Source organism: Ambystoma mexicanum, chromosome 4q (genome assembly GCF_040938575.1).
Source record: "Ambystoma mexicanum isolate Mex_15411 chromosome 4q, UKY_AmexF1_1, whole genome shotgun sequence".
NCBI lineage: Eukaryota > Metazoa > Chordata > Amphibia > Caudata > Ambystomatidae > Ambystoma > Ambystoma mexicanum.
The window spans coordinates 24,875,293-24,902,175 of NC_090928.1; the positions used below are offsets into that span (position 1 = coordinate 24,875,293).

At 45.8% G+C, this 26,883-nt stretch overlaps 1 protein-coding gene across 5 annotated transcripts in view; it reads left to right on the forward strand.

Annotated features, from left to right (window-relative positions):
• Positions 1-26,883, forward strand: part of EDARADD (EDAR associated via death domain) — a 1,165,333-nt gene that overhangs the window by 181,304 nt on the left and 957,146 nt on the right. The window contains exon 1 of one of the 5 annotated variants that reach the window (XM_069607374.1): positions 9,005-9,141. The exons of 3 other annotated variants lie outside the window; for them this stretch is intronic. In XM_069607374.1, the coding sequence (XP_069463475.1) occupies positions 9,114-9,141 (28 nt within the window). In that variant the 5' untranslated portion in view covers positions 9,005-9,113. Of the gene's footprint in view, positions 1-9,004; positions 9,142-26,883 lie in introns of those variants that run through there. One more of the 5 variants, XM_069607373.1, reaches the window with a different exon arrangement.

Sequence of the window (26,883 nt, forward strand, 5' to 3'; positions counted from 1 at the left end):
TTTAGACAAGATAAGGGCTCTAGCTAAGGTGATGCAGTTGTTGGAGGAGAGGAAGGGCTTAGCTGCTCTGATTAGCTTGCAGGTATAAGCAGTGGATGAGGCCATGGCGTTGACTTGTTTTTTAAAGGTTAGGGTGGAGTGTAGGTAGAAGCCAATGGTTTTGACTTCTTTGGCTACTGTAATGTTGTTGTCATCTATTCTGAAATTGGGTAGTTGTGGCCAATCTTGTTCAGGTTGGCAGAGGTACCGAGGATAAGGCGTTCCGTTTTGTCATCATTCAGGCATAGACCGGGAAAGGCCATCCATGCCTGGATGATGAGGCACCCTCTATTCACAAAGGCCAAATCCTTGTTGTAGTCTCCCGTCAACGGGATGAGGATCTGGGTATCATCAGCATAGTTTGTGTAGGTGATACCCAGACCGTCTAGATCGTCAAAAAGGGGCTTTGTGAAAATGTTGTACAGGGTAGGGGACACACAAGAACCCTGTGGCACTCCGCGGGTGATGGGAATGGGGTCGGCGGCCACTGTAGGAGAAAAGACACACATTGTCCTGTTGTCAAGGAAGGATTGGATCCAACCTATGGCTTCTTGTGAGAAGTGGGCGGCAGAATCCAGGTGGTTGCATAGGATTTTGTGGTCTACTAGGTTGAACGCCGCTGAGAGGTCAAGTAGGAGCAATAGTGCTGCCTTTCCACTGTCTCTGAGGGCGTTGATTTGTGCCTTTAAGTCAGTCAGTGCAGTTTCAGTCCCGTGTTGGGGTCTGAAGCCTGACTGTCGTACTCCTAATAGATGGTTGCGTTCCAGATATTGTTAGATTTGAAGGTAGGCTATCTTGTCTAGAATTTTAAGAAGGAAAGGGACTGTGGTGATGGTCGGTAATTGGTGGGTGTGGAAGGGTCTAGAGTTTGTTTTTTAAGTAGTGGGAGGACCAAAGATTGTTTCAGATTATTAGGTATGATGCTGGAAGAGAAGGAGGCGTTGATAAGTTTGGAGATGAATGGGGAGAGATCACGCACAGCGTCCTTTATGATTTGGGCTGGACAAGGGCCGCCTTGACAGTTTGAGGGTTTGAGGGTGAGAATTACTTTTTCGACCTCTAGGATGGATACTTTGGTAAAGTTGAAGCAGGGAAGAGGTTATTGAGGGGGTGCGGAATGCAAGGGGGTGGTGGCAGAGAGGGTTTGCTGGTCTTAGGGGCAAGGAGGAGAGTTTCTTTTTTATTTGCGATCTTGGCTTGGAGGGTCGCTACCTTATTAGACAAGGGATTCTGGATGATAGTGCAGCATATTTTGTCCTTTAGACAGGTGTCGGACCTGGATAGGAGTTTCCATCTCTTTAAGGATTGTGAACAATTCTTTAGTACTTGAGATGGCTTGTGTAATACGCGCATTGAAGGAGGATTGTTTGGCAAGAATAATTTATTTTTTGTAAAGCGTGGCTAGTTTACTGAGGTTATTTTTGTTAGTGGCAGACAGATCTTGTCTCCATATGTGTTCACTTTTGCGTTTTTTCTAGTCTGAGTGATTTCAGGTGGGAAGAGAACCAAGTATTCACATGCTTTTTAGGTTTGCTCTTTCTAAGTTTTAGCGGTGCTATGATGTCTAAAGAAGAGATCATTATTTTATTCTACTCATCTACCAAAGTGAAGGGATCAGTATGGTTGGGGAGCGAGTTCAGAGTGGGCAGGATAAGGGGAGTGAGTTTATCAGCTGTAATATTTCTTTTATTTCTGGTGGGGATGGCAGGAGCTATGCTATTATCAGAAAGTAGGGGAGGTGTAGCCTCTAAGGTGAAGGTTTTGAGGTGGTGATCGGACTAGAGTTGTGGCGTTATGGATGTGATGGAAGTCTGACAATTGTACTCTGCTATCCAATCGAGAGTCCTTCCTTTAATGTGGGTCAGAAGAGTCACTTTTTGTGTGAACCCGAGTTCAGCAAGGGAGTCGTTGATTAGCGTGGCATTGTGGTCTAGAGGGTCGTTAAACCCTAGGTTAAAGTCACCTAGGAGAAAGCATTGTGAAGAGTTTTTGAGGATGTCAGATAAGATGGTGGATAATCTTCTTCGAAGGATCCTAAGGGTCCAGGGGATCTGTATATGAGGTAGATGGTCAGGGTTTGGTGTCGGTAATGGGTAGTTTGGCTGTGAGGGATTCGCAGGAATCAAGATTTTGTGGTGTGACAAGTCTCAAAGCTAGGCTGTTTTTGGCGATTATGGCGAGGCCTCCGCCTCAGAATTTAGTTCGATCTATTCTAAGGAGTGTGTAGTCCTCTGGAATCGCTAGCATGATCGCCGGACCTGCTGCTGAGTGAAGCCAGGATTCAGTGATGGCGAGGAAGTCCATTTTTCCTAACTGAAGTGGGTCGGCTATTTCGGTGGCATGGGCTACTATAGCGCGTGCATTTATTAAGGCGCCTCTGATGCTAGGCTGAGTAGTATTGGTAGGTAGAGACTGGGTGTTATGAAGGTACTTAGGAGGGGTGTTGATGTCCTGAGTGGTCCGACTATTATTCAAAGATGTGGGCTTGGGGGGAGGTGGTGGTTTTGTGGAGGGAGTTATTGGTTTTGGAGTGTAGGCCCAAGTTTCTGGTCCTGCTTGTTCTGAGATGGCATGAAGATTTGGCTGAAGGTTCAAATATTTTAGAGAGCCTGGCACAGAGTTTAAGGTTTCTCTGATGTAGGCTACATGGTCTGGCATCTAGATTGAACTGGCAGGGAGGGTTGTTGTAAAGTGTCGCGATATAGGGAGTTGACACTGCAGTAGGAGATGTGGGTGTCATGGTGGGATTCTGAGTGCAGATTAAGTTAAGGATGGTCCTCAGCAGGACAGTATAGAAGGATGGCAGATACATAGTATACGCTGTCTAGGCTAGCAGCAGTGAAAGGGGTAACTGTAGGTGGCAATGTATCAACAAGGTGGGTTAGACCAATAGGTGGTGGCAGTGCTTAGGCACAGTAAAGGTATACTGGTAAGTGTGGCATGGCACTGGGCTAGTTTAGACAGGAAGGCAAGAAAGTAGGCTAGTTCAGACACAATGAGAATAGGCTGGTTCAAATAGGCAATTTCAGACAGTGGGCATAGAAATAGGCTAGTGCAAGTAGGCTGGTTCAGGTTGTAGCATGGTAGGCTAAATCAAAAGAGTGAGTATTGCAGTTATGTGCAGTGGGCTAGTTCAGAGTACAGATGCAGCAATTATACACTCCAGGCTAATTCAAAGTGTAAATACAACGATTGTGCACCGTAGGCTAATTCAGAATTCAAATATAGCGATTGCACCCAATATGATGATTTAACGAGCGGATACAGCAGTATCTGGGAAATACGTGTTGGGAAATTCAACAAGCAGTCCTAGGCATTGGGAAACATTGATCAGACAATATAGTAATGGATGTCAAGGTAGTTGTAATGCAAAGCGGTAATGCAATAATAAGCCTGCATAATACTAAGTATTGGGGATTTCAACATGAATATCGACAAGCAATGTTAACGTAAGGTAATGGAGGACAGATATGGATGCACGGCAGGATGATGTTACGTAATGTTAGGCGTTTGAAATATTCATGATAGTTTAGGGCAGCAAGCAGTCTTGTAATATTGTTACATATATATTGTAATAACAACTTTTTGACTTGAGTGTATACAACTAAGCACAATCTGGCTAGATTTGCAATGATTGTCAAAGGATATGAATGGCTGAAGCTGTTCGCTTGATGTCTCGCACACAATGTCATTGGAGACAGTTGTCAAACGAAATGGGCTGTGCAAAGTTTCCTGTTAGTGTGCTAAGAGAGCCTCGAGGAGGCGACAGAATTACACAGGGGATAGGCCAACGTCTGCTGACTCTCCGAAGTGACGTGTCTCAGCAGGGCACAGAAAGTGACTAGTGGCCGGTGTTAGGGAGCCTCACTGTGCCATCGGGAACTAGGATGGAGTTGATTCACTTATTAAAAGCAGCATGTTGTTTCTAGGGCACGGTTAGGTTGTGGGGAGTCTGCAATTTCTAGCAGACAGCCGTGGACAGGCCAGTGGACAGGCTAGGGACAGGTGCTGGCCTTGGTTCCTGGGCCTTAGTGATGGTGGGCCGGCTTATGCCTGCCGGTGCTCGCTTAAACCACCGTAAAGGATACATACGCATTTAAGATGTCTACGAGAGCAGCAAGAAAAAAGGACTTCCTGTGGGACAATGGTGGACACTAAAGAGAGGTGTAATAAGGCAAAGGATTGTGTGCAGAATATTTTTCTTTTTCAGATAAAATATTCCTGCTGCTGTCAAAAATAAAGAGATATGCATAATAAGCCTCTTGCTGTGCCTTAGAATTCTCACAGGACCAGTAATACTACTGTTAGATTTAGTTAAGATACGATCTCAGGAAAGCTCTCCTTTCCCTCTCACATCCGCTCTCTCTTCTCCTTCTATAAGCCCCCCAGTCCACTCACTTTCCATTTACTATTTTCTTAACTGTCCTCCCACTCTCCCCTTAACAAAAACTTTATTTGCCACAGTATGAAAAATGAAAACTGTACACAACAGACCCCTGAACAAGAGCATGGGAGATGAATCCAAATTAATCATGACCTAAGAATAAAGGTTATGCACCTTTTATTCAAACATTAGGCATTAGTTGTGCTATAAAAACAGTAAAAACACATAGCAAAAGAGAAGCAAGAAAAAGTATTGCAATATCTACCAATCTTCCCTCACGATCTGCTCTCTCCTTTTAATCTCATCCACTCCCCCTTCACCTTTGCCCCCAGCCACCTTCCATCTGTTTCCTCTTACCACCATACCCGTTTCCGATCACTCCTACACACCCCTACAAAGTCTTTTTGGTATGGCTGGGGAGGATTGAGGAGGATGCCTCTGAACCAGTAGGCCCTTTAAGCGAGGTAATACTACATGGGATGGATGGGGATGCAGAATTTACTCTTACACCAATAATAAGACCGACTCAGGAAGTTGGCAAAACGTAGCTGTTTATTTGCAATTGTCTAAAACAGGGAGTACAATGGACATCAACGGACGTCTCACAGTATTTCTCTCACTGTGTTACATGAAAAAAAAATATTTATAGTAAAAACTTGTCATCATTGACGTCACACTACGTCACAAAGTAAGAAAACCTAAGTTGGACTGTGGTTGGTCTACGGGGAACATCTAGGTATATTTTCTATGGGGGATAGGATTGTGATTGGGTCTTTCAAGTCAGGTGGACAACTATGCCCACCCCTAGTGCATGTCATCTTCAGTGTCATAAAATACACAACATTTCATTGGCTTTCAAACTATATGGCTCTTTGCTACATGGCCCTCCATAATTGGTTGGCACGCTTGTACCCTCCTGGAATATTCCACTCACTAGCAGCACGCAAGCTGGTACCCCAGGTGTTTGTGGGTAGACTTTGACCATGCCTCCCCACCCAATTAGCCCATCATCCATCATCACTCCTGCTGTCTGCCATTCGAATTGTCTTTGAACTCGGCCTTGTAAAGTATCACTGCGCCTGAGAATTGGAGGGAGTGTTAGCACGTTCTTATCTTCAGTCTCCCAAAGTCTATTTCCATCTACCCCATGTGACAGGAGACCGTATTTTTAGCTTCTTCACCTTTAATACTATTAAATGAGTAAAACTTGGCACTCATTGTGTTTTTCCATTGCACTTCAACAGGAGCTTGTCTCGCTTCTCACGTTCATTGTATCTTCTCGAATAGATTGCCAGTTTCTTGACTGCCCCAACCCTTGACACTGGGCCAGACAACCTTCTTGAATCTTCCTTCATCGTCAGCTGTCTTTCTCTACTGCGCCACACATTCAGCCTTTTTGCAACTGAGGTCCTAGTTTGCTAAAATGCGACATGGAACATCCAGATTCGATATACATATACATAATGGCAGCACCGCCTGCAGTCTTTTCACTACGTATAGCCAACCTTCATGGTTACTTAGTCTACTTGCGTTTCAGCATCTGTACAATTATAAAACGGCTTGCATTTTCTGCAGTGCTTCTTCACACTTGCAATCTTCATTTCGTACATGAAATGTTACTCAATTCTTTATTTCGTCATTAGATTGTATAAGTTTTATATACTTTCTTCCTTTACATCTCTTCTTGGTGCATCACCTCTGCCTCATGCAACGTCACCAGTCTCTTGCCTTCACTGCTTCACACTTTTTCAGGAACCTCCTTTAAGAGACTGTAATTTCTCTGTGTTTACATCATATAGGGCTTTCTCAATGGATGCCTTGTTTCGAGAATTCTTTGTGGGATAGGTACCATTATTGGCGCTGTGAATGTCGCAACTTCCGGTTTCCAACATATAGGCAAAATATGGGTGAGACTTCCGGTCGAGGAATTTGGCTCCACCTCTACACCTCCTCTTATCCCTGAGGGCTGAGCAACAAAGCCCCTCCAACCCCCCCAGTCCTTATTTCATCTCAGCTTCAGTGCTCTTAAAATGCCTCCTTGAACACTGGCTACTCCCAAAATGTCACAGAGGAGGGCCTTGGGGTCCTTGCATCTTGTTGAGGAAAACCGTCTCTCCTTTAGCCCACAGGATACTGCAGCATGGAATGGGACAATTGGTGGCTTAAGAAATAACATTCTGAAGCACAAAAGTTTATTTTGTATATTGTTTTTGCAGCAGCTATTTAATTCAGTTGCATGTGCTATGGAGTTATGGAGTGTAGAAAAGAGCGCCAGGGTTTAACACCAACAGCAAATGGAAATATAACCATATATCCACAGGTAGGCATAAACATCTGGAAACAACATCTGCTACTTAAAATGGTGAATATGAACAATCACTGTTCTTATATATGGGGTAACACTAAACCGTGAGTCAGGCTGTTTTGGAATAATATCGACAGAAAAGTAAATCACCACATCATTTTGGCAGCTATCACCAACTATTTTCCCAGATCAAATTGGTAGTGTGTTCCTTTTAATGATTGGTTTGGAAGACCTAAAATAGTACTCAGTTTAATGAAGATGATTTTAAAAGTACACAAGTCACATGACAATGTATGCATTGTTGTGGTAACATTTTGCTCAAAACGAGTATGGGGGTCATTTTGTTTTGAATGCTAAATTGCATGAAATTATTCACTTCCATTTGCCCTTTTGTGAAAAAGATCCCCTCTGTGCAATGTTAGGTGTTTCCGCAACATGCCACAAACACAGATAACATCGCCTTTCCGCTACACTTTAACACTACGTGTCTGGAAAAGTGTAAATGCCCCTCACAATCAATGATTGGGGAGACATCTATTATGGATTACTATGGAATCTGAATGTTTTTCGAGTTGTACAAGCCAGGCGGATGCCAACGGAATCGATTCTGCCAGCATAAAAGTGCATCCTGGCAGAAAACCAAGCAGTTTGGGGGTGGGGGGGTCGGACGAGCAGGTGCATGTACTCTCCAACTTTACCTGCCAAAACATACAAAATCCTGTAGGGTGTAAAAAGTGGCAATAAATCCCACTCAGCAGAACTTGGAAAATTACCTATATCATTGCAGCTTTATTTTCCCCATCCTGAATGAAAGCCTGCACGTTCCGGCATGCACATTAAAAGCAACCTAAAACAAATCTTCTACAGACACAAAGTGGAACTAAATGCATGACAAGATCATTGTTTCATAAAGCATTCAGATTGTTCTGTATACCCATAATTCATAATTACGCTTAAATAGCTTATTAAAAACGTATACATTTCCAAGACAAGAAAAAGGCACAGCAGCAATAGTCACTGCCCTGGTCCCATAACTAATCATTTCCAATGGTAAGCGGTCTGCTGCTGAGTTACGTTAAAAGGAGGCCATGTGCAGCCATGGCTGTTTGTCTTGCACATGACAGATGCATCATGGGCTGGGGGAGAGTGGGGCACTGTGGGCATTTGGCCCTTATCTGACTGCTAAAACCGCCTCTGCATTTGACTGGACTCTTTCATATCACCTTTTCCACCCAAAAATATAGCTTTATAGACTGACGGAAGGGTAATTATCGTGGGGATAATGACCTGCTCCCAAGTTATGACCTGAGGCAAAGCCGAGGGTCATAGGCTGATAAAGGGGCATTATCCCGAGCAATATTAACGCATCACAAGGACTATATATAAGGCTATCAACGCATAATGCTAGTAGCAATAAAGATGTTGGAGTTGTGGTGGTGAAGTCAAACTTGTTTAATAATGAATACAGCTCACAAAAGTGGTAATTTAAATGTGGTTTCATTTTGTAGTATTGAAATAACAAGGTTGTCTTTATAATGCAAGCATTTTAGTTGATGAACAATTTTAACATGAGATGGTATTATGTGCGATGTTAAAGTAAACGCTAATTTTTTTGCAAAAGTGAAAGCACTTTTCCATGTTTCATCTTCCACTTTTTTTGTGAAAAGTTAGGTTGGAGTTTCATTTTAAATGACATCTTGCTGGGATTTTTAATTGCATTGCTGAAGAGACATGCTTTCGGTTTTTCCCCTGGCTGCTTCTGGAGTCAGGATGCCTGGAATGCAGCCAGTATCTGTAGTTATTGACAGGATGCCAAGCCTCCTGATTGGCGTAGAGGAGATCAATCATGAATTCCGTGTGATAAAGGAAGTTACTAATATACTCGACATACTTTACGAAACCCAAAAAAGTGTTTAATCGAAAAAAGGGTGTCCGACAACCATTACACGCATGAGTGCAAAAAAGTATCTCAATAGTTGCACGCTGACGATAGTTTTCAGCATAAAAGCGTTACCATCAATGCGAAGAAATCGATTAAACATCGCAAGTCTGGGTTACATAAAAGTTGAAAGAAGCTGAAAAATAAAATGTGATTTCGGCTAGCCAAGAGTAAAAAAAAATATGCTAAAAGTAACATTGCACACAGAGTGAAGATTTTAGGACGAGGGAGCGTGGCTACACATAAATATGTAAGATAACAATCATATCCAGTAGGTGGTGTACACCCACTAACCCAAAGTTTTCAAACGTCATTTTCCCAGCCCAAAAAACGCGTTAGTTCTTTTCGCCCAGCCAGGAAGTACAACACAGGTACAAATTAGGAGAAACCGTGAGGTGCGCGTCTCTCTGCCACACCGCCCCGGAAAACTTGGAATTAGATTGCACATGGCTGCGGAGAGCCCCCTTTCTGGAAGTAAGGTTTTAAAATATATTCTTAGCCACGGAAGTTTTTTTTTAATATGAGCTTTGTGTGCTTGCTTGTTTTCCTCTCGTTCTGTCGGAAAGGGGAGCATTCCTGGTGCATTGAAACGTAGTACCGAAGGAGTTAGCGTGTAATTCGAACCGCGATGAAAGTGTCGTGGAATGAGGGCGAGGTCAGTGCTCGTATTCATTGGAAAGTCTCTTTTGAGCTGTACGTTGGGTGGGAGGCTCAGCACTTTGTGTTTTTGTTAAAAAAATAATAGTTTGTATGGAAGCCTTCCTGTATATACTGGCGATGTTTACTTTGGCGCATCTTCAGCAAACATGGACTTTATCATGGTTTCATATTTTTTTCAACAACGTGAAATGGTTTCCGTATTTTACATACATTGAAATATTAATTCCGGTCATGATGGTACAATTTATCCATTTTGGAATATCAATGGCTCAAAAGTTAAAAATAGTAGTCCAAAAAGAACAGAATGCCAGACAAAAACGCGTACAGAAGACATTTGCAATTTAGATGTGGTTAACAATATTTTGCCAGTGTTTGGAAAACAGTCTCTTTTTGCATTGATCACACATGCAACCTGCTGCTAAAAACTCGTAAGATTAAATACAAATATGACTCGATTTCTACAAAGGTTAGCCTTCGCCTCCGGCCTTATCATATAGGATCGACGGATTACCATCCAAATGCTCACAGGTGTGATAGGAATTCCTTCTTTCTTTCCGCAGTGTTCTGGAGAACTGCTGTTTTTAACCTGCCCAGACATAGGTCCACCACCGTGACTAGTTTCATGTGTTCAAGCAAAAGATTCAAAAACAAGTAGATGAAGACATGTTTCATGTCATGAATGGGGGTGGGCGGAATTCATTTATCCATTCAACACACTTTATTTCGGGAAATGAAGTCCCTTAAAAGTACGTTTCGCACAAATATAGCTAAACATAATAAAAACTGTGTACATCAAATCCTCAAAATAAAAAAAAAGTACATCGGTGGATTCGTTTTCCCACTTCTGTGGAAGTTTTCCGTGTTGAGTGACACTTTTCGCCTTTTTTGCTTTTTCTCCTCGCGCGAGACTCCTGCATTGTATTCGTACAATCCCTGAGTGGGGGCTGTGAAGCTGCAAATGGCGTGGTGCGTTCATCTTCATGTCCCTCGTTTCATGCAATGCATTCATCCAATCCCCGCACCAGTGCTCTGATGATGCGAGCAGTGCTGTTCCTTTTGTCTCCACGTCCCTTGTTTCCTCCTATCAGTGTTTGTGGGAGCTGCGAATAGTTGTGGCAGTGAACAGCTCCTCCGCTTTGCTGGTCTGCTGGGACCCCAGGAGTCTGCCCCCAACTTGTGCACTGTCATGTTACACTTTCCTAGTTTTCATAGCTGTGGCATGCGGGTTGAGGATGTTCGAAGAGCAACAGCAGCAGACATACTGGGCCCGTTAATTTGCACATGATATCAAAGGAAGGCTTTGAAAACGTTCTTATTTCAATAGCTTTGACATATCTCATTGCTCACCCCAGAGTAGAGTAGACACTGTTAACCATTGTGAGATTTCAACTGTATATGGTACCTCCCTGCGCTCCCCGCGCCCTGATGCCTGCAGGCTTACGGCGCGTTATAAGCACATAGACATAGACATAGAAGTGACATCACTCACACCTGAACTCGGAAGAATTAAACTTGAGGGGATTGGAACCTGTTGCCAGCAGTTTAAACATAGATCTGAGCAGTAGGCACATTAACCCAATGGATATCATTGCTGCATGCATATTGATTTATGGCACATTGAGCATAAGGTACTTTCTTGTCGTCTACCTGCCCCTTTACACCAACAGACGCACATAGACACTGTTTTTTTATGGTAGACAATGTGCCATACAAAATTCAATAACATAGTGAGCCCTTATGGTCCTTTATTTGAGTTAATACATCATACAATGGAGGGGATGCAGAATAACTCTTACACCAAATAAAAAGACTGTTAAGATCGATTTCTGAACTCTGACCTGGTGAGCAGATGTTCAGAAGGCCAGCCTAGTTTCTTGGAACAGGGTAACCTCTGGATAAGCCAGACCAATCAAGGTAGCAATGGCAGGCGGTCAAGACTAAGGGCCTCATTACACGGATGGCGGAGAACCATGGCGCTATTAGCGCCATGGTTCATGCCGGTAAAATACCAGCACCGCCTTGGCGGAAAAGGGAATTACCGTCCCATTCCAAGGTTGGCGGGGCGGTAATTCCCCCTTCCTCCATTGCCCTTCCCCATTCCCATTCTTGCCCCATAGGGCTCACTGGGAATGGGGAAGGCGCTAATTACGGTACCGCAAATTGCGGTACCGTAATTAGCTCCCTGGGTCCCTTTGCGGGTTGGTTTTTAACACCTGCAAAAAGCAGGCGTTAAATCCCCCAACCCGCAAAGGGACCTCGTAGTAAGACGGTAAGGATTTACCGGTACCGGTATTTTACCGGTACCGGTAAATCCTTACCGCCATCCGTGTAATGAGGTCCTATGTCTCAGGAGGGGTGAGGGTGACTGAAGGACCTCAATGAGCACACAGAACAAGGACACTTACAAATAACTCCCAGACAGGTGTATATATAAAAAATATAAACACATTTATTACAAGGCCTTTGTAACTCAACACACGGTAAAAGAATCACATCAATACTATCAAACCAGCACAACACAATCAATACAAAATATATACAAGACCATTGGGGTCTAAAGGGTTAACAGCACAGAATATGTCCACAACCTAGAAGGGAAGGAGAATAGGCAGTGCAAATAGTCTTTGGTCCCCTTCAACATCAAACACACACCTAACTAAGAGGCAGTCCAAACCCTAAGAAGAAAGGAGCCTTATGCTCAATAGTACATGCAGTGGAGATGCACGCAGTTGTTCCAATGGGCAAAACGGGGTCTCTTCAGGGGTCTCTAGCAGCTCAGGAAGGTGGGTGAGGTGATGAAGAATAGATTCCCACTATTCGAGGAGGGCCTCCACTTGAAGGCAGAGGTGATTCCAGGGTTCGGGAATAGTTCGCTAGTTCGCACTAGCAGTGGAAAGGAGAGGGACCCCCAGGGGCACTCATGCGTAAAAATGGATGGAGGTGCTAGGGGCCACCGGTTAAGGTTACTCACCGGCCCGAGGTGCACTCCGGACCAAACTTCACCAGTCGGGTCCACTTCGGTTGCAGGTACAAATGCGACAAAAAGGACGTCTCTGCGGCTTTCAGTTCCGAAGATACAGCGATGATTCCCAAACGGGACAGCGGCGATTTCTCCACTCCTGATGGATGGATCAGGCCAGTTTCACTGCAGCAGGCTTCAAGGGCAAGAGGGTCACAAATGCAGCGCACCTGCGAAGATCGTTACCGCGGCTGAGCAACATGGTAACCACATTTACTCCGGTCCTGGCGCACTCGTGTCACTTCAGACCTGGGAATGCCACGTGTTCGAAGTTCGGTGTGAGGTTGCCGGGGACACAGAGCTTGCAGTATACCAAGTTTTGAGGGCCTCCGCGAAACGGCGGTGGAGACAGAGCAAAGGTCCTGCGTAAGCTAGTCAGCCGACTGGTTGGCCCAGGGACACTTCCGAGAAGGCTTACTTGCAGGTTTTGTTGAAGGTGCCGAGAATAGTTGGTCCCACTATTCTAATGGGTCGAACCGTCTTGGCAGACCTTCTAGGATGGCCAGATGCAGAGGGGTCCCACTGGATGACAGCGGGCTCAGGGTGCCAAACCTTCCAGCAGTTCCCCAGCGGTTCCTCGACTCAGCTTCTTAGTTTCAGGATACTTGGATCCTATCATTCGTTCAGTGAGAACTCCAGAGATCAGCATGGTATGGGTCCCTTCGCACAAAAACTCAGAAGACCCAATGGGAGATCTGCTCACAAACACACACTCCCTACGTGGACCAACCACGGACCACAGTGGTCCCAGGCATTCACAGCACTCCAGACTCTCTGGCACCCAGGATGTGTATTGGGGACAGGCACCCCAACCCACATCCTGGAGGCACACGCACAAGGCATGCAGAAGCCCAAGAAAGATTGGCGTTTTGCGGGAAACTGCATGACCAAATAAGGACTGACCCGGGTCGGCTCGACCTGGGGAAGGCCAAGGGGCAAGATGGCCAAAGGACAGGACAAAGAACCTTGTGGCATGGCCATTTTGGAGCCAGGCCACCTATTCATGCCGAACGCGGTAAGCGCGGTTAAAATGGCAGGAAAGGGTTAAAATTACATGAAAAGATAAGATGCCACCATCACTGTCCATGACACATCTGCATATCTCTAAAAAGTCCTACGAGAGTATCTAGGGTCTTTGGAAATGACTATGAGACCCAAGTGCACTGCACTGTAAGGTACATCGTGCACTTGTTACATGTTGCAGAAAAGTTGCAACATTGGAAAAGGACTGAGGGAAACAAAGTCTCCCAGTACTGACTGTCTTAAGGGCATGTCAGTTTCCCCATAAAAAGTGAGCAAAAGCCCAGAGGAGTGCAGCAGAAGGCTATGGTTTAAAACAGCAGCAAAAAGTTTGGGGGTGTACAACTGGAGGGAAAATTACATATAAAATGAAATCTTTCCTAACAAAGACTGACTCAGGAAGTTGGCAAAATGTCTCTCTCAACTGTTTTATTTTCAATTGTCTAAAACAGGGAGTTACAACAGACATCAACGGACGTCACACAGCATAGCCTCAATGCATTTTATAAAAAAGCATTCTTATATAGAAAAAACTCATAATCCGTGACGTCATATTATGTGGTAAATGTAAGAAAAACCTACCTGGGAATGTGGTTGGCTCAAGGGAAACATCTAAGTATACTTTCTATATAGGACGGGTTGTGATTGGGTCTGTGCAGTCAGGTAGACAACTTATGCCCACTCCTAGTGCAAGTTATCTTCAACAGTTATTAAGTACACATAATACTAGTGGTTCTTAACCTCTATGGCCCTTCGTTATGTGGCCTTCTACAATTGGTTGGCACGCTTGTACCCTTCTGTGCCAGTGCCTTCGGCCATGAAATTTGCCTTTGAACTCGACCTTGTAGTAGCTTCTCTTCTCTGGGAATATAAGGGAGTATAGGCACATACTTATCATAGCTGAGGTCTGCCCACCCACTCCTATTTTCATCCTCAGCTCATGTGACAGGAGACCGTGAATCGGCCCATGTTATAGCATTTAATTGTCGTGAATAAAGAAACTTGGCACTCATGGTGTTCTTTCTTTGCAACTCAACAAGGGATGCCTCAGCCTCTCACATTCACTGTTCTTCATGGTAGGATAACCAGTTTTGGCTGCTTCAGCCTTTGGCGCGAGGCCAAACAGTCTTTCTTGGTCTATCTTCAAGCTTCAGCTTATTCATCTGCTGCGACAGATGCATAGCAGTCAATCCTTCTGCCTCGATGGGTTTGAGCTTACAAAAATTGTGACATCGAATATCCAGATTCTATGGGCCTCATTACACGGATGGCGGTAGGGATTTACTGGTACCGGTAAAATACCGGTACCGGTAAATCCCTACCGCCTTACTACGAGGTCCCTTTGCGGGTTGGGGGATTTAACGCCTGCTTTTTGCAGGCGTTAAAATCCAACCCGCTAAGGGACCTCGGAGCTAATTACGGCACCGCAAAATACCGTAATTAGCGCCTTCCCCATTCCCATAGAGCCCTATGGGGCAGAAATGGGAATGGGGAAGGGCAATGGCGGAAGAGGGATTTACCGCCCCTCCAACCTTGGAATGGGGCGGTAAATCCCCTTTCCGCCAAGGCGGTGCCAGTATTTTACCGGCATGAGCCATGGCGCTAATAGCGCCATGGCTCACCGCCTACCATGTAATGAGGCCCTATATAATGGTGGCACTGCCTGCAGTCTATTCACTATGTATTCCCAGCCTATGGGTACTTAGTCTACTTGCTTTTCTGTACCTGTACAGTTATAAAACTGCTTACATTTTCTGCACTGCTTCGTCACACGCGCAATCTTCAATCCGCATATGAAAGTCTTCTTGATTCTTTACTTTGTCATCATATTCTATAAGGTCTATACATTCTCTTCTTCCGCCAGTCTTCTCAGTGCGTCATGCTCATTTCTTGTGACATCACCAGCTTCTCTTTCTCTCATTTTCATATTCTTTCGGGGATCTCTTCCAGGAGATTGTCAGTTCTCCGAGGATACATTAGATAGGGTTTTCTTAATGGATACTTTTTCTTGAAGACTCTTCTCAGAATAGTCAAAGTCACTGGTGTTGTGCATGTCGCAACTTCTGGTTTCCAGCATATAGGTAGCATGGGGCCGGGACTTCCTGTAGATGCATTTGGCTGCTCCTCTAAACTCCCCCATCTGGTTGATTCATCAACCATACCTTCACCGGTCTCCACATCTAGACATCCTCTTTTGAAGAAATGCTTCTTTGAGGTCCAGATCTTCACTACTACCTTCAGGGATCCTGCTGATTTTATATGTTCATCAACACTTCAGGTCATGGGACTGCATTGTCCATTCGGGCTACAGTATATCCATTGTCCCACATACTTCCTGTGATTTTTTGGATGCAGGAACTTCATTCCCTCAGGTGTTAAAATGCTGGTCTCTACATATTTTCTGATTTCTTAATCTGTCAACTCTTTGGGTCCAAACCCTGTTCGACATTGATCATGATCTTCATTCCTACTGCCTTCTTTGCTGTCGTCTTGCACTGTGTGATTATTATCCTGATCACACAGAACCCAAACATCACCATCACTAGTATTGCTCCAAGAAACTTGAAGATGCTCGCCATCCAGTGTGGAATCCATGAGAAGATAGATGCAAACCAACTGTCATCTGCAATGTCTTCCATCCTGTTGTGCCGGTTTGTCAGCAACATTATGGCCTCAGTCAAGGTCCCATTCTCATCATCATGAGAAGGTATGAACGTGCAACATTATGGCCCGATTTTTGCACAAACTCCTCCTTCCATTGCTGTGATCATATCAAGGACATATCTCTTCTGGAGAGTCATCAGCCTTATGCCTGTCAATTCTTCTGTGATAGCATTAAATCCCTTTATGGTAGTGTTGATTGTCTGCAGGAGCACCCAGCGAGTGATTTGCAACCACTTCTCATTAGCCATCATCTGGATCCCAGGCATAAAGATAATCGTGAAGATTGAAGCATTGTTGCTCAACAGCCTATGCTCATATGGAATAGAATCAAACGCCTCTATTGATTTAGCTGAGAAATAGTTCTCCCTCTTTGTTCGATTCAGAAACTCAAGTGACCTTCTCCTTCTCAAATGGGCATCTGCTTTTGGAAACCCTCCAATGTTCAAGTCACTTTGAGCAATTACTACTATGAATGATCACTATGGAACACGTTCCTCCCTAATCTGTAGGCAGTTTCACGTAGGCTCTAGATCCACACGCCCAATATCGAACCATTAGGATGGCTGTTCTGCTCCCATTTTGGAGACATACACTATAGTCTTGCAACCTACGTTAGTTCCTACATGCTTCTTCTCTTCGAAAGCACAGTGTCGCGTTTGCCAATGGAATCACCATCATCGTACCTGATTAATCTTCTACCCATGTCAACAGCTTAGGATGTTCAGCCCAAGACTTCAAGCACTCATCATTCAGTTTTTGTACCTCTCGTACATATTCTGACTTCAATAGATGAGTTGCACAGGACATTCGTCGTCCTTCCCATCTGTGATGCTGGAAATGCACTGGAGGAACAGGGCTTCCATATCCTTGTCCTTTATTGCTTTATCATGTGTGTTCTGTCTTGTTTTTTGCCCAGGAGTCTATGTTGGACTCCTGGCAGTGCAGCTCCTCCTCTTTTTGGTTTGTTGTACAGACCCCTGGGATATCCTTATGGCACCGATGGGTGGGGGTACAACCCTGTACCCCTAGTGTATGTTTTTGGGCACCTGTGTGTGGTCCACAGAGCAGGGTATGGGCTGGTGGCAGCTCCATGCTGAATTCAACAGGTGCTTTGAGTATCCTCCATTTTGGCATACCCCAGCTCTACCATTGGAATCAGTTGATTCCTGATAGGAGACAAGATGGCCCCTGTGGCTTCTTGCTTTCTATTGCCTGTTACCTTGTTTTTCCCAAAGACATGGGAAGCCCTGGCTCTGTCCCTTCCCCCTGGCTGGCTGTTGGGTAGAAGTTCCATATATGGTATTGTGGGGAAGTCCTGGCCAGACTGGCAGGAGCCTTCCCAGTGACTGCATGTTGTAGGTACACCCTTGGGGTGGGACCTGGGTGAACGGAGTGTATGATCAATATGCACTTCTTGTTATGGGTTTCTAGTTTCTGGTATGTAACCCAAAGACTGAGGCAGCACTGCCCGAAACTCGTATGAATGCAGTGTGGAGTGCTGAGTGGCTGGGTACAATACACATTCCTTGTTGTGAGTGTTTGAGATGGAGGAGGATGGCCTGAATGCACTGTGAGCCTGATTGGCTGCCTGACTGCTGAATGCCCTTCTGAGTGTTTGGTTGCCTGAGTGTGACCCAGCAGAGTGAATGAAAGACGGAACAGTATATCTGGAGGCCTCTCACGGCTAGAAATCGTTCAGAAGCTGAAGTCGAAACCGAGCCCGAAGAAGAAGGTTGGCTGCTGTTACCTTCACCGCAATCCGAAAGCTGCCGTGCTGTCGAAACTGATCCAAGAGAGGACCTGGCTAGGAGACCTCTTCCTGAGCTACGAGGGACCATCGTGCACCGCTAAGCTTCACCGAAGCGCCCTGGAAGCCCGCCTTAGAAAGACTGCCAACCGGAGCCGGAGGAGAACGAAGAGAAGCACCGGACATTCTGTCCACTGTCGTCGACCAGGGTTCACAGGTTTGCTATAACCGCTGGAGGCCCGTCAAATCTGTGTTGCCCAGAAGCAGGAACCACTTGACGCCGAGCCGCCGATGACTGGAGCCCCAACGCTCCATTGATCAAGACACTTTGAATTCAAGGATGCTCTCGCCAGCACCGCCGAACGCTTTGTCCCGCCAGAGAAAGTCAAGGCCGCCGACGTGCCGAGGAACATCTGCCGGTGGGTTTCCTGCCACCCGCAGACCGCAGAGACGCCGACACTCAACAGCCTTGCTGGGCCAAAGTTCTTCAGTGACTCTTTGCAGCAACTAACTACCATCGTCGAAGTGCACCGCACGCCTCCTCTCTGCAGGACGTCCATGAACGATCGTCGACGAACACCTCCAGGACTGAAGCTGCTGCCTCGATGCCGTTGTTCACCAGTTCCTCATCGGATCTCGACGATCCGTGGCTTCTGCCTTAAAGGGAGCCGCTTAAGAAGGATCCGATGTTGAACTCTGCTATTCCAGGTACATTGGGGTGGTAGAACCTTTCTAGGGGGAAATAAGACTCATAAGAACAATATATGGACTGGGCTTGTATTATATATTTATTTACAGGTTGCCCTGGTGGGGGATCCTCATACAGAACATTGCCTGGTGGTAGGGGCCCAGTATTCTGCCTATTGTTTTAACCAACCTGTTCTCCTCCTATGTCTATTGTTGATGCACTTTATTATCTGATTTGTATGACATTTGAACTGAGTATAGTTGATGCATTTGAAAGGAATCAAAGTATAATTGTGGTACCACATAGAAACTGTATATTTTTGCCATTTTAGATTAACTTGAGAACAATGTGTGTTCTTGTGATTATATAAATAAGGTTTCCATTATATACACAAAGAAATGTGTTTTCACTAACATAGTGTGTGGACATTCCTTTGTGGGTGCTTGGGGACTACTTAAGAACCAGCCTGCATTACCTCCTGAGAGCTTAAGCCTTGATTGCTCGTCCAACATCACCAATTAGAGAATCTTGGCTGGGGTGCTCTGTGTCTCTACTCTGCCATATAGAGAGCAGGAGTACAGATACCCCCTCCAGTCTTTACACCTCCCTTCTTGGTTTTCACTCATTCATGAACTAGCATCTGAGACCGTTCCCAGCATCCAGGCACCCAAGGTGTTTCTATTTTATCAGGACAGTCCATCCTCCTCATCTTTTTTGTGACCACTTCATCTTGTCCTGCCCTAGGATATGTAAGCATCTTGTTTTTCCATGCAGGCTCCTTTTCCATCTGCATAGTCTTGATATAATCATCCTGGAATGGAAATGACCATTTAGATCTCCATCGTAGAGTGACCCAACTTCCTTGGAACTGTCCTCGAGTAATACATGCAGCAAGGTGAACAAGACATCTAGCATCATGTTCTGGAATTTCTCTAGCAATAAAAGTTTGGGCGGCAGTCATGGCATAGGTGTATGAGAGCACAAATGTAAAAACTCTCTTTGGATGTTCTTTCTCCCACCTGTTTCATCTGCTGATACCACATGTTATGACCCAAATGTGCTGTGCTATCTAGATAATTATTTATCCCATCATTGTCTTCTTCTGCACTTCGTCTGTTTCTCCCCCTCAATTTGTCCGCAACCCATGTAAATAACTCTAAAGCAGCTCTGCTCTGGGGGGGATAACACAAAGGGTATTGACTCCTTGGTAAGTGGTAAATCAACACCAGTTCCTAGAGTGGGGAGGATCAAAGGGACATCTGCTTTATTTGGACCAATACAATAAAGAGTGTGAAACAGGAGAAATAGGAAGACACAGATAGAAACTAAGCATGCATATATCACATACCAGAATATTAACCCACATCATCTATGACATTCTAGAATTTGTTGGGCTTGCTCATTCTCTAAAGCCGTGCTACCTTCAACATTTCTCATTTTGACTGTAATTCAAGGAAGGAAAAACACTTTTTAATCGGACAATTACAATAGGTTTTGTAACTGCAGGATTCATTCCACTATCCCAATAAGCAGCCTTCCGATTACTGGGCCATTTTTAGGATCCTGTAAAAAAAAGTGCAGATGTCTACATCTCTTTTGACAAGAGCAGTATAAGCTTGAAGAATAAACACAAAGACAGCAAGTAAAAGTTTATGGACAACTCCGTCTGACAGGACCGTAGACTCAATTAAGCAGATAGCAGCGAAAAATGAATCAGGGTAATGCTCACGTTTCCAATGATCAAATCCGAATTCGAAATCTACTTCAGGTATATTCGTGACTCATCAACATTTCTCTAAAGTTCATTTTTCAAAAGATTTTTGTGGCTCAAGCAAAGAGTCTACATGCCTACTATAATATCTATAACGAGTGTCCAAGCCACAGTCCAAATGCAAATCTGCATTTATTAATCCGCTGGTCTATCGTCCTTTTTCTTTTTCAACGATCGAGTCTGCACACACTGAAAATCTTCTTCTTGTCTTGCTTCTGTGTCGATGGTGGGGGGTGCTGCGGCCTCGCCGGTGTAGAGCATGACGTTGTTCAGTTGGATCCAAGCTCATCTGCCTTGAACTTTCACTGCTGAGGGAGTCATGTTCTCTACTACATATGATCCATCGAACCTTGGTTCGTGCCACTTCCTAGTGCAGTTTCTGATCAGCACAGCGTTGCTAGCAAAGAGCTTTGGAGCTGATAAAAGTTCAGAAAATCCAGTTGCTGAATGGTTTTCATCTGTGTTCTGTGAGACCGACCCCCCTGGCGCTTGAGTTGATCTGAAATGACAGAGATACTAGCGGTCATACATGTCAAATATTAATTCAATTCATTTCCTAACAGTTTTGCTGCACTCTGGGCATCACTTATACTCCCTGGTGGAGGAGTCAGAGGTATTCTCATTTACCTCCCTGTCACTAGTTTGTGGGGTGTGAGGTGGTGGTCCGAACCAGACTGATTCCTTTGGGCATATAAAGCCAAGGGCAGGCAATATAGCCATCCCTTTCTCAGTGTCAGAATTAGCTTGGCAGTCCTTTCTTTAAGGAGGCAGTTGAGTCTCTCACATATTCCGTTCGCTTGCGGATGATAAGCAGAAGAAAACTTGTGCTTAATACTCAACAATAATCCTATCTGTTGGAATACTTCATTGACAAAATGTAGTCCATTATCGGACCTCAGCACCTCACACACTCCCCATCTTGGGAAGACTTCACATACTAAAAACTTTGCTGCACAAATGGCATCAGGGTGTGTACAAGGACCTGCTTCGATCCACCAGGAGAAGGGACACACCACCACTATCAGATACCTGTGTCCATTTCACACCTGCAGGATGTCAGCATAATCGATATGTAAATGCTGAAAAGGACCATTTGGTCGAGGAATTACTCTTCTAATCATTTGCAGTGTATGCCCAGCGGTAAACGTTTGACATACGATGCAATTTACTACATAAAATGGAACATGTTCTCACAGGTTCAGTACAAACCAGTCCTCCGCAATAGCTGCTGCGAGGCTTTCCCTAGTTACATGCGCAGGGTAGTGCAGCTGTTCAAGCCCTACCCTTAACAAAGCTACTGGCATTACCGGCTTTCGGGTGCTGTCCTGTCACCATAATGCTTCTGTCTGGAACAAAGAACATCCCCCTTCATTTCCACAATTTGTGTTCTTCCTGTGGTGCACTGCCTTGAATCTCCATTAATTGTGTTCTCAGTAAATGATTAAATCCTTCATTCACTATCATAATCGTGACTACCTTTTCCTTAACATCTGGAGAATCAAAACCTGAAATATCTGGGGAAAATGCAACCCTTTTGTCTTCGGCGTCTGTGACTTTGCTTCCCATAAGAAATAAAGTCAGTTTGTTTAGTATGCGCTGTACATTTAACTATCACTATGGCTACTGGGAGTGGTAGTGCCTTAATAAGCCTGTCCAATAAAGATGCGTGCTGCACTAGAGTGCCATCTGCTTGGAGGTAGTGTTAAGATGGATTTCTGAACTCTGTCCTGGAGGGGCAGAGGTTCAGAAGGCCAGCCTAGTTTCTTGGAACAGGGTAACCTCTGGACAAGCCAGACCAATCAGGGTAGCGATCGCGGTGGTCAAGACTAGGTCTCAAGAGGGGTGAGGGTGACTGAAAGCCCGCAATGAGCGCACAAAGCAAGGACACTTACAAATTACTCCAAGCAGGTGTTATATTAAAAATATAGACACATTTATTACAAGGCCTTTGTAACATTGACCGTAGCGAGAAATCACAATAAAACTCAAGTAAACCAACACATCACAAGAAAATACAATATATATACAAATACAAACGAGTCTAACGAGTTAGACGCACGAAATGTGTAGACCACCTAGATGGGGAGGAAAACAGGCAGTGCGAATAATAGTTAGACCCAGTCTGCCTTCATAGGCAGCTAACTAGAAGGAAGTCCGAGCCCTACGAAGAGTGGAGCCTTGTGCTCAAAAGTACCTGCACACGCGGGTGCCAACGGGCCAAGGGGGAATCTCCTCGAGGGAATCAGGCAGTTCAGTTCGGTGAACAAATGAAGATGAACAGAGCTCCGTGACTCAAGCGCAGCCTCCACTGTGGGCAGAAGCAGAGCGCGAGTACGGAAAGGCGTGCTGTTAGACACAGCGGGGAAAAGCTATGGGCTACTGCAGGAGGGCGACCAGTTCCTAGCGATGCTACTCACCGGTCCCCGATGCAGGCAGACCCAGGCTTCTCCGCGTCAGTTTCAGTGCTGGCAGGTTCAGATACGAGCAGGGGACGTCTCGGCGCCGCGTAGATTCCGCGGCAGCAGAAGTTAGAGTTGAGGATGTCCCAAACGCAGTGAACCCGCACAGATTGTCACCACAGCAGGGCGACGGAGCGGTCGTGTGTATTTCAGCCCAATGTACACTTCTCACGTCAGACCTGGGAATGCCAAGTGTACGAATCGTGTGAGAGTGGCAAGGACTCGTAATACAACACAACCTGACGGCGGTTACAGAGCAAGACTCCTGGGTAGGCTGGTCGGTCTGCTGGATGGCCCAGAGACACTTCCGAAGGCTTACGTGCAGGAGAGGGTGAAGATGCCGAGAATAGTTGTTCCCACTATTCCAAGGGTCGAAGTACCAGTACAGGCCTTCTCGTTCGATCAGGGGTAGAAAGGGTTTCACAAAGCGACAGCAGTGCAGAGGAGCAGTCCTTCAGCGGGTCACCAGCGATTCCTCGGTTCAGCCTCGTAGTTGCAGGATACTTGGCTCCTGTATTCCTTCGTTCGTGAGAACTCAGGAGATCGACATGGTAGTGGTGTTTCCAGCCTCCTCTTATCCACGGTTCCCTTCGCGCCAAAACGGAGGGGACCCAATGGGAGATCTGCTCACAAAACACTCACATCATACGTGGACCTATCACGGACCACGGTGGTCCCAGGCATTCACGACACACTAGACTCTCTGGCACCCAGGATGTGTATTGGGACCAGACATCCCAGCCCACATCCTGGAGGCACACACAAGGCCTGTAGAAGCCCGCGAAAGCATCTGTGTTTCGCGGGAAAGTACATGACCAAATAAGGAAGGCCCCGGGTCGGCTCGACCTGGGGAAGGTGAAGGGGGCAAGACGGTCAGCGGACAGGACAAAGAGCCTCGTGGTCTGGCCATTTTGGGAGACAGGCCACCATTTTGGGCTAAGCGCGAGAAACGCGCTTAAACGCCAAAAGGAGCTCAAAAACACAAAGAAACGATTGCTTCCACCAGTCCCGTCCGTGATTCACTTGCACCGTTCGTTAACAATCCAAAGAGAGTATCTAGGGCCTGTAGAAGACTAGAGACCCAAGAGAGCTTAGCTTACAGTGCCCTCTTGTGCCATGTTGCGCGAAAGCTGCAACATGATAAAAAAACTATGGAAAAAAACGTTTCCCGGTACTGACTGTCTTAAGGGCATGTCAGTTTCCCCGTAAGAATGGAGCGAAAGCCCAGAGGAGTGCGGCAGAAGGCTGCACTTCTCTGGCAAAGTCTAGATCATGGTGAAAACAACAGCAAAAAGTTTAGGGGTTGCCATATGGAAGGAAAATTACCCACAATTAAGAAATCTTTCCTAACACTCGCCCCTCCCAGACTATGGACAGGGGGAACTAATCCACCCCTGGATGAGTGTCTTGTTCAGGTCGGTTAAACATTCTGGACAACCCAGCAGCATTGCTATGTTGGACACCTGGCCTATGCTCAATAGTGAAGTCTAAGCCTTGTAGACTTATGGACCACCTAAGCAACTTTGGATTCTCTCCCTTCATGTTCATTAGCCACTTTAAGGGCTTATGGTCAGTTTGCACAGTGAAGTGGGTCCCATAGAGGTAGGGCCTCAGCTTCCGTAGGGCCCACACAACAGAGAAACATTCTTTCTCCACGGTGGACCATCTGAGCTCTCTGTCCTTAAGCTGGTGACTAATAAAACCAATAGGGTGTTCCTTACCCTTCTCATCTACTTGCGATAGTACAGCTCCTATCCCAGTGTCAGAGGCGTCCGTTTGCACAATAAAAGTTCTTTGATAATCAGGGGCCCTGAGGACAGGGGCCTGGCACAAGGAGTCTTTTAAGCCATTGAAGGCCTTCTCACACTCGTCGGTCCAAGTTACCTTCTTGGGTTTCTTCGGAGTGGTGAGGGCAGTCAGAGGGGCAGCTATGGTGCCATAGTCTGCCACGAAGTTGCGGTAATACCCCGTGAGTCCTAAGAATGCTCTCACTTGGGTCTGTGTAGTGGGGTAGGCCAGTCTTGTACTGCTTGTACTTTACTGGGAAGAGGCTGTATCCTCCCTGCACCTACTTCATGTCCAAGGTCAACCACTGAGCCTTGTCCAATCTGGCATTTACTAGCCTTTATGGTCAAGTGTGCTTTCTGAAGAGCCTGGAGCACAATCCCGAGGTGTTTCACATGGTCTTCCCAGGTGGCACTGAAAACTGCTATATCATCCAGATATGCAAGACAGAATTTGTCCAACCCATTCAACACATGATTCACAAGCCTCTGGAAAGTGGCAGGTGCATTCTTCAACCCGAACGGCATTACCCGGAATTGGTAAAGGCCGTCTGGAGTAGAAAACGCGGTCTTCTTCCTGGCATGTTCTGCTAAAGCTATTTGCCAATAGCCAGCGGTGAGGTCAAACGTCCTGAGGTACTTGGAGGCACCCAAAGTATCCACCAGCTCATTTTTTCGAGGCAAGGGGTGTGCATCTGTCTTGGTGACAGCATTCAGAGCCCTGTAATCCACGCAGAACCTCAGTTCAGAAGTCCCTGCCTTTGGAACCAAAACCACAGGGCTGGACCAAGGACTACTAGAGGGTTCAATCACCCGAAGGTCTAACATCTTGTTGACCTCGGTCTTAATGTAAGATCATACTTTATCTGACATCCTGTATCCCCTACTTTTGGTAGGTACACTGTCTCCTGTGTCTATGTTATGTTTGCACCAAGGTGTCAAACCAGGCGACTGTGAAAACAGGGGGGAAAACTGCCTAAGCAAACTTTTCACCTCAGCCTGCTGATCAGAAGTCAGGTGAGGGGCCACTCAGACACCCTCAAAGGAGCTATCTGAAGGACTGCTTTGGAACAGGTCGGGGAGAGGTTCAGACTCCTCTTCCTCAACAACTGAAGCCAGTAGCAGTGCTGCGATTTCGACTCTTGGGATGAAAGCCTTCAGCCTATTTACGTGGAACACTTTTGGAGCTTGTCCAGGCCTTCCAAGGTCCACTAAATAGTTAACCTCACCCAGGGGCTCCACCACTGTGTAAGGGCCTGACCATTTGTCCTGTAAAGCTCGAGGCCTTATGGGATTCATGATCAGGACTTGCTGACCAGGTGTAAAGTTGATGAGGGAAGCTTTCTGGTCGTACCAATGTTTCACCAGCGCTTGTCCTGCCTTCAATTTATCACTAGCCAAGCCCATCAGAAGTACCATCCGTTTTCTGAGCCCCAGCACATAATCTACTACGTTGGTAGTAACCGGGGGAGTGGGCATCTCCCATCCCTCTTTGACTATGGCTAAGGGTCCCCGTACAGGATGACCAAACAGAAGTTCGAAGGGGCTGAAGCCAACACCCTCCTGTGGTACCTCTCGGTAGGCAAACAGTAAGCATGGTAAAAGAAGATCCCATTTTCTTCTCTGAGGTTGTTCCAGAGCCCCAATCATGCTCTTTAACGTTCTGTTGAAACGTTCCACCAGACCATTGGTCTGGGGGTGATATGCAGAAGAGAACTTGTAGGTGACCCCACATTCTTTCCACATAGCCTGCATATACTTTGACATAAAGTTGCTGCCTCTGTCAGATAAAACTTCTTTAGGGAAGCCAACCCTAGTAAAGATGCCAAGTAACGCTTTTGCAACTGACTTGGCAGTTACAGTTTTCAATGGGATGGCCTCAGGATATCTGGTAGCATAGTCGACTAGCACCAAGATAAACCTATTGCCTGAGGATGTATGTGGGTCAAGGGGACCAACGATGTCGATCCCTACCCTTTCGAATGGTATTCCCACAACTGGGAGTGGTACCAATGGAGCTTGGATTGTTGAGCCACTCTTACCAGATAACTGGCAGGAGGCACAACTCCTGCAGTGACTTTCTACTTGCACCCCCATCTTGGGCCAGTAGAAGTGCATGGATAACCTTTGCTTGGTCCTCTTAATACCAAGGTGACCAGCAAGGGGCACTTCATGCGCCAGCTGCAGGAGGAAGGGTCATACAGCAAGGGGAACCACCAACCTCCTATGGTCTCCTTCTGTAGACTCTGTGGGCTCACTATGCAGGAGTCCACCTTCCCAATAAATACGATGCGTCCCAGGAGGTTCACCCTCAAGCTGGGAGCAGGCCTGTCCAGAGATGGGCACTCACGTTGGCCTTTACTGAATTCTTCCCTGTCAGGACAACCTTCTACTAACAAGTCTT